The 9,212-nt window shown below is 34.5% G+C and overlaps 1 protein-coding gene across 1 annotated transcript; it reads left to right on the plus strand.

Annotated features, from left to right (window-relative positions):
- The first annotated feature begins 5,037 nt into the window (after positions 1-5,037).
- On the plus strand, positions 5,038-8,714 carry LOC128236179 (homeobox protein MOX-2-like). Its single transcript, XM_052951069.1, has 3 exons — positions 5,038-5,909; positions 6,735-6,898; positions 8,389-8,714. The coding sequence occupies exons 1-3, from the start codon at positions 5,423-5,425 to the stop codon at positions 8,596-8,598; spliced, it is 861 nt and encodes a 286-aa protein (XP_052807029.1). The 5' UTR covers positions 5,038-5,422; the 3' UTR covers positions 8,599-8,714.
- The last annotated feature ends 498 nt before the right edge of the window (positions 8,715-9,212 follow it).

Raw genomic sequence — 9,212 nt, forward strand, 5'->3', positions numbered from 1 at the left:
ATGATGATGATGATGATGATGATGATGATGATGATGATGATGATGATGATGATGATGATGATTACGATACTGCCAGTGATGATTCAATGATTGATAACTGCTTCAAAGGTAAACCAATGACGTACATGTACGATATAAGTGCAAACGACAGGTTTCAAAAATTCACGAGGAAAAAAATCTTCTGACAACGTCTTCTGACAATTTCCGAGGAGTGAGTTCCGTTGAAGCGTCTCTCAACAGCTGGGGTATAATGGCTCAAAAACCTTCCGCTTCTTTCCCACTAATGTCGTCTGGTAAAACAATCAAACACAAATTCAAAGCAAATCGGTGATTACTTTTGCAGAAAATCACAGTGTTTTGCAGTAGGGCATGGTAAAATGCTAGGCAATGATAGAAGGGCGCTCGCTGCCGTGTAACGCTGTTTTAAGAACGTAAATCAAACTTGAGAACATTTGACACGATTTCCATGACAACTGAGGGTGTTAGGTCACGTGATTTCTCAAATGCAACAATATTACATTTAAAGTTAACATATTTCAAATTTCAGCTGAGATAGCGTAGGTTTCAGTAAGAATTCTTCATTAACCCTCTGACTTTTTCTGAGAAGGATTCCTACTGACAATCATATTATGTTTACAAAGGAGTCAGCGTGAGTCTCAAATGCCATAACTTGTTATGGTAGGCGTTAAGAACAAAACATAATTTTGTAGGCGGGTAGGATCATTTTTGAAAATAAAGATAAAATACAAAAACAACGTCACAAGTATTCATGATGTCTTCGGTTGGATATAATTAAACCAAAGAATGTAAATCGTTGTCAGAGTTAAGGTTTATGAGCTAAAAATGCGCTTTTCAACAATGTGTCCAACAGACAATCACAAGACATCAAAGTGATCGTTGCCATGGCATCAAAATGTTGTTTTTTTCTCCATAAAATGACTACCACATGAAATAATGTTTTTCCACGTGAAAAACATATATAAATATCGGACACAGACAGGTGTTAGGCCATACCACCTCCAGATTCGATAGAGCTTATACATTTGGATGAGAAATAAAGATGACTTTGTAAAAACATTGCCATTCCGATTTCCGGTTTAAGCAATCACATAACTTGATATTTTCATATCGATACGATACATTTATTGCGTAAAACATCATACAATGTTCATAGCATATAACATACAATACAATGAATGGAGAAAGTACAGAAATACAAATTTCTGGAGCAATTTAACCTGAATGATATAACATCCTATAGTTGTTAGAGTGCTGTTATAGAATTAGAAATGTAACTAAATTTGTTAGTGTAATTACCATCGTCGGATTCCCCCGATACACACTACGCCATGCTTTGTTGTGTATCGAGTATAACGGAAGAAAGTACCGGTTGGTTGTCCAGTTGGCGCAGTGGTTAGCGAACTCGCTTCTCACCAATTCGACCCGGGTTCGATTCCCGGCCTTGGAGCATGAGAGTTTGGTTAGTGGTCACCAAGCCGGACAAGTAGGTTTCCTCCAGGTACTCCGGTTTCCCCCACAACACAAGAGCACTCTTTCGCGCAACATCGTGCTAACGAGAGTGATTAATATAAGTTAAAACTAAGAAAGTACCGTGGTTGCCGACGATGTATAATAACATGAAATAACAGCAACTCGGGTATAAAAGGAAATACATGTACGTGCTTAGTTATGTTTAACCTCCCTTAGCTGGTTAGCAAAGAACATATATTTTGCTAATCCATATGTGGTATTCTTTGTGTTTGTGCAACTTAACATGGTTTCAAATTTATTTAACGTTGATATTTTCATACCAGGTACCAGCCCTCTGTAGTAAATCAGGGGCCGTCTTCATAAAACTACTTAATTCATTTTTTTTATCTTAAATCGATAACCTAAACATTTCAAAGTCATAGGTAAGAAAAAGTATAAGTGTTTTTAACATAATGTTTATGGAATAAAATCAATGAAAATAAAGAATTTCAGATATTTTTTAGTTATTATATCATGTAGCCGGTGAGATACTTAACGTAAGAAAAAAAACTTAAGTTAGGCCCTGATTTATCTGGATTAATTAAGAGTTGCAAAGTGATTTGTAGAATCCATAATGCCTTACATTAAATTAAGCACAATGCACTTAATACAAACCGTATGCTATAACAAGAACTAAAAAATAAGTTATTCTTTGTGATAAGATGCTTATTTCCATTCATTTTCTTTCTCATTTGAGGCATTGTGAATTGTTTCGGCCTGATTTCTTTTATTTGTCAATTTGCAAATGTAATCAATAGTTTGCTTTAGAAAAAAGGTTATTAGCGAAACATTTGAGCCCTCGTGAAGTGTGCCCCAAAATTATGATGATGGACCTTGTCCATCTAAGAGTAGATATTATGCATATACAGAAACACTAGTGTCTCAGTGCATTTTCATGAATATTTTTTATTTCTTAATGTTTGCAGAAAAGACAATAGCATGATTAATTGATCTGTGTGATTTAGGCGGAGGGGAAGGGGTTCGAAATTCCGATGACATACCCACTCAAGCCCCTTTTCTCTTATAATAAACATATAAGAACATTTTTTTTCTGGTCTTGTCTCTAGAATTTAGAGATATTGTATTCTATATTCATCAACATGTCAGAAATGTCAGACAATGTTAATTATTGCAAAAATGCATTGCCCAATTTTTTTTCCATCTGTGCAACGATCAAAGATCGAATATCGAATAACAACGTTATACACAGAGATTTCCATCATATTGTAAATTAGGCTTTTACAAATTGTTTGTATCTTTTATTCAAAGCTGCCCTCTCACAGATTGAACGTTTGACAACTTTGTATTTATTTGTCTTGGAACAGGCCATTTTTAACGAATATGCATGGAAACCAGTGATATAAGACTGCTGACTTCAGATCGCAGGTTTTCGTATTAATGATCAAAAATTGATGTTTTATGCATTTTTCTTACAGCGTTAGTAACGCTTGGACCATAAATCATTAATTTTAGAACATAAATATGAAAAACTGTGATCTTATCATTTGTCGTCAGTCTTTTATCACTGGTTTTCAGATATTTACTTAAAAATTTGCTCATTCCAAGACAAAAAATAAAAAGATGTCAAAACAGAAAATCTGTGAGAGTGCAGCTTTAACAATGAGTGTACATATTTAACTTTTCTTTAGAAGTCCGTTCATAATGATAGAAACAACAGCGTTGCATTATGGGGCGTTATTTATTTTGAATTGGTCAGATCTTAGAAGAAGCAACAAATACCAGCCTAATTTATCATTCCATCAGATCAAAGATGGGGTGATTATCGTGGCACAATCCTTCACCAAAGGAGAGCTATTAATGTCCGATTAAAACATTACTGTCCGGACAAATCAGTCCGGATTGCTTGATTGTAGCTATGAGTAGCAGTCAACACTGTATTTGATATTAATGATAATGATCCCTCCCGGGGGAACAGCGGAGGGTCAGGAATTAAGACAAAATGCGCATTAATTTAGATGTTAATTGTTTATATCATAACTTATGGAGATTACTGGCTAATCGGTGCGATCAGCTGGCATTGCCAGTCTTATAGACTCGGGAAATTGATGGCATGTATAAATAACCTTGGACAATACAAAAAATAAAACGTTGCATTAAAGACGCTGCATATTAAACTTGTTAAAAACAACAATACCGTAAAATCTTTGTAAGAACATCGGCCAATAAGGAGCAATATTTATGCAAAAAGCTACAGAAACAAGCTCAGTAGCATAAAGTTTAAACATAAACCCGGTTTAGTGGCACTGGGCAAACGCCAAAGACATAGAACACAAAATCACAAACAAGAACCATAGAAGAAGAACAGCACAAACGACACAAACAGCACAGTGCATACATACTATATATATATATAAAAATAGGTATGTTTATCAAGAATTGTTAGGTACTGCCTTGGAACGGTCAGTAAAATGTAAATTTACTGGGGGTTTAAACTAGTTTATGTGCACAAACCTCACTCTTATCCCAGCAATCCTTAATAAAGATGAAACGCAAAAGGTAAATCTTATCAAAGTATGCATTAACTTAAGGAAACTTATCAATAAAACAAATAATAATAAACGTATAGGCAACACTTATTTAAACTTAGCTCAAGTACTTTATGTGAAAGCTAAAATGTCAATTTTGATGAGAAATAGTAGACGAATCTCATTACTCGGAATATTACAATACCCATCCTTTTCCAAATGAAAATAACAAGATGTGCTTCGGTAAAAGATGTAAACATCTATGTTTTAATCATAATCCCTAGATTGATGGTATTGAATATGTAATCATCTTGTCATTCATATTTTATAATGAGAGCCACATTTTCAGGAAACGTCAGATTTGTTTGCCACTAGATTTTTTCATGGTTTAACTGGAACGTGAATTCGTGGTCTTTATTTTTGGGAGTGTCGTTCCTAAAAAAAAAATATTTTCACATTTTTTTTTATTTGTGTGAACTGAAAGTGATAATTTACTAAAAACACGAAAAAGTCACAATTCCGTCAAAATATGTCTAAGAAATGGTAAACAAACGACTTCCTTTTATAATAACCGCATTGTTGTGAACGCTATTATTTGATAAATTTGGATAGAATTTTGTTAAAATGACATGGGAAACATTGGAATATAATCGATCACGACCAAAACATTGACTACATCCCCCCACCACACACCCACCCACAACAATAACATTACAGGGGGTTCTGAAATCTGCATTAACATTCAAAAATGAAAAAAAAAGTTGATTTAGTTTGAAGTACTGAATATTGAAATAGCAAAGTCCACTTCTTGGAATTACTTGAAAGCAGACAAACCAATGGACTACAACTGGAAGGCGTGGCGGTAGGCGGAGTCTCGTCACTGTGTCAGCCAATCAGAAATCTTTCCCGGAAAAAAGTAGTCCGGGCTGTCTGGAAAACTGACATGCGCAGTAAAGCATAGAGAAATGTCTGTTAACGCAATTTTTCACTTTATTAAGCATTTTTCAGTTTTGATGTTTATACCAGTTGTGTGTTTGAAGTTAAAAGTAATTATTTCTTAGATAAATGACTTGGTGAAATTTCAAAGCGGTCGTTGGAAGCAATTAATCAACTATCGGAAGTTAACAATTTGTGAATGTCATGGTATTTCATTTTGAAAACAATTTGAAGACCATTTGTTCAGAAGTTTAATTCTTACAATGTCATGGTTATACGTCCAAAGTGAAGCAATTAAACGGATAGGATTCTACGGCTGGCAGTTAAATTGTACTTATATTCCAAAATGGATTTTACAGCTATTGTGAATAAATCACCTGTGAGAAGGAGTTAATTTGTGTATGTTTGGAAAACAATTTAACATTGAGAACATATAATTATAATAGTCTTATGTAAAACAGACCTGACAAATGGATCATCATCAACTCCTCGGTATGAATGGATCCAGTGTAAATCATTTCCAGACAATCTTTCACCCAAACTACGGTATTGCTGGTGGATATTCTCGGAATGGTGGCCTGGAGGGACACATGTATGATACTAGGGCAGGGCCTGCACCCAATGTCCCCTGTGATTGCCCACCGCCGTACGCCCACGTTTGGAATATAGCTTCATATCATTCGAATTATTTACTGCCTTGTTCAACATCGCCTGTGACCCATAGTGATAAATCGAGATTAATCGACGAGTACTCAAATACCTGCCCACCAGATGAAGATTCAAAATATTCTCAGTTTTCAAATTCTTTGAATTATAAGGACAAATATTTCCATAGTGATGGAAACCACTATGGATATAACACACAGACGACATTGGCAGACGATAAATTATCCGCTGACGACGACTCGCTCGAAGACGCAGACGACAATGAAAAAGAACACAATAGCAGTGCAAGTGGTAAGACATAGTTTGATAGAATATTTTTAATCAAGAAAGGTTGAAGTCAATGAATGAATATATAAATAATAAATGGATTTAATTGGAATACATTATTTAAATAATGAAAACCCCACATATATTTAGTAAAAAAAACAGTTATAAATCGTTGGTAACAAAATTATTGAATATGGTTATTATTATATGTATAATTTCCAGTCACAACTGTTCCCAATGTTATAAATGTTACAGTATAACAATAACAATGACGCTGAACGAATACACCATGCACATGTAGTTTGATTTGTTTAATTACCTTACCTTGTTGTATTTTATCGTGACTTAATCTATTCCTAAGCTGGCCAATTGTTTAAAAAACAAGGAAGCTTGAACAGAAATAAACAGGACTGGAATCTAAATTAGATTAGGTACGATTTAACAGTCAATTACATACCACTCTGCGCGCAATTAGAGCTTAGACACATTCTAGACATTGTCTTTGTATACTTTGTGTTTCAAGTTTTCGATTCATGATTACATGGCAACGTAAGTGGTAACATTACTTCCAACACATGTTGTTTTTCGTTAAACATACTACCATAACAATTGCTTCATAATTGCACCACCACCACCACCACCACAACCATCACCAACACCATGATGATGATAATGATGATGATGATGATGATGATGATGATGATGATGATGATGATGATGATGATGATGATGATGATGATGATGATGATAATGATGATGGTGATGATGATGATGATGATGATTTTACTGCAACTGTACCCCCCCCCCCCTTAGCTTTGATTGTAATATACATGTTAATTCGCCGTTCAGGTGGCGGGTTCAAGCTAGACCTATCAGTGAAGTCCCGGAAGGAGCGGACGGCGTTTACGAAGCACCAGATCCGGGAACTCGAGAAGGAGTTTAACCTCCACAACTACCTCACGCGCCTGCGCAGGTACGAGATCGCCGTCGCCCTTGACCTAACTGAGAGACAGGTATGGAATTACTTTGGTTACATACAGATACTTTTGTACATGCCTGTGCAATTCCAAGTGCATTCCATATTTTTGAGATTTAATTTGATTTCTATCGTTGTGTACTCATTTGTCTATCTTCTACGATAGTTTTTTAAAATGTCGATATCCGTCCGACATGTATGCCTGAATTGATTTGTATTTATTAAGTGTTTTACCTCATCAAAACTTTAAAAAAAATCCCTATAATTGGAATACTTTCGAGTTGTGTTATTGGAATGCTAACTCAAGTGCATTTGTGACAACCATTATTATGAAATATCATTCGCGCTCACGATAAACTATCTTCAAGAGATAGTATAATACTTTGCATATACGAGTATTTGGGTACACTTTGACTATTATGGTAACTTTTCTAAAACTAAGAAAGGACTAGTTCGGCAAGCTAGAAAAGCAATGTTCTCGGCCAGGCTTAGTCTAATTAAGCTTGTTTTATTTAAGGCTATGATAGGTCCAATTATGATATATGGTAGTGAAGTGTGGGTTTTGAAAGTCTTATTATTATAGACCAGTTTCAATTAAAGTTTTATAAGATTATATTAAATCTTAAGCAGTGTTCACTTTTTTTGCATACTGTTAAGCATTAGGCATGGAACCAATATATGTATTTCGGCAAGATGCAGATAGCTTTGTTATTGGGGAAATATATGAAGTGCCAGTAGTTGTAAATTCTATAATCTACTGTATAATACTTCATTATATTTGAATAGTACAATGAACGTATTCCTCCTTGAATATCTTTTAATAAGAATACTCTGGATGAAATAGGAATTCTGAATATTTTTCTTGATCAAAGAGTTCTTATATTTTCAGAAACTTGTATACAGAAGATTGCATTATGGCATAACACTGTAGCCAACTCATTAATTTGTTGAAATTATATCGAACTTTGTACCTCACGTTATTAGTTTTCCAATTCCAAATTTGAAAACGTTATATTTAGGTGAGAACTAAAAATCAGAGTCAAGTTGAAATTGATTGATATTTGTAAGATTTTTATTTTTTATGACTATATTTCACGAAGTTTCATCAATTTTATTTAGACTCATACTCCACAACCATCTTTTTTTCCTGAATTTTATTATGAATAATTCCTTTATACACGTTTTATTCAATTATTGAATTATCGATTACATTCACTCTTGAACATTCATTTTTATTTTGCCTGAAAGTATATGACTTTGCTTGGCTGTTTATTCAATATGACCTCATTTCAATTATTAAAATGATGCCATACATTTGTTCTTCAATACTGTAAATATTTGTCACATTCACTGTTGTTTTGAAGTATCATGTTCTTCAACATGCATTAACTGTTTCTTTCTGATGTGTTCGATCACGTGTCATCAGCACATGCATATTATGCCATTGCTGTAAAAACATTCTTGGCATATTCGGAAACATGCACAATAACTGTCCGAATTCTTTATCTACTTATTTTTTATTCATAGGTTAAGGTGTGGTTCCAAAACCGTCGAATGAAATGGAAGAGGGTCAAGGGCACTCACGTAGTTAAGGATAAGGTTTCCGGTCAGATCAAACCCGTGACGTCAATGGCACCGGTAGTGACGTCAGAGAATGAGCAGGAAGCAACGAGCATGAGGACAGTTGATGATGACGTCATTAGAAATGTGTGCATGGACTATGTTTCGGAGTTATGATTTAATTTTTGGTACAATAGTGTTTATATCTCACATTTAGGTTTAAAATTAAACGGAAACGTTTGTATTTCTTGTGTGATTATTCAGAAATTAAAATAAAAAGGTTGTTACTTTAATTGTTTGTTTTATCATTTTCGCTCCCCACATGTCAGGATGCAAATACCCTTTAAAGCTGCACTCTCACAGATTTAACATTTCGACATTTTTTATTAATTTTGTCTGGGAACGAGCTATTTTTTGCGAAAATACATGGAAACCAGTGATATAGTGACTGCTGACAAAAAATAAGTTCGCAGGGTTTCATATCTATGATCGAAAATTGATGTTTTATGCATTTTTCTTAAATCGTAAGTAACGATTTTAGCTATAAATCATTATTTCTGATCTTCTGTCTGCAGTCTTATATCACTGGTTTTTCAATGTTTATGCAAATATTGACACATTTCAAGAACAAAGTTGTCAAAACTCACTCTGTGAGTGAGCTGCTTTAAGTATATTCTTATACCAGTAGCAAACAGGGTTAGCCATTCATGTATATCCGCCATGTTATCGAGGGACTGCGTGATTTTGAACCACACGGCCAAATTCCGGAATTACAGATGCCGGTTTTTCTT

Source organism: Mya arenaria, chromosome 5 (genome assembly GCF_026914265.1).
Source record: "Mya arenaria isolate MELC-2E11 chromosome 5, ASM2691426v1".
In the NCBI taxonomy this organism is placed as follows: domain Eukaryota; kingdom Metazoa; phylum Mollusca; class Bivalvia; order Myida; family Myidae; genus Mya; species Mya arenaria.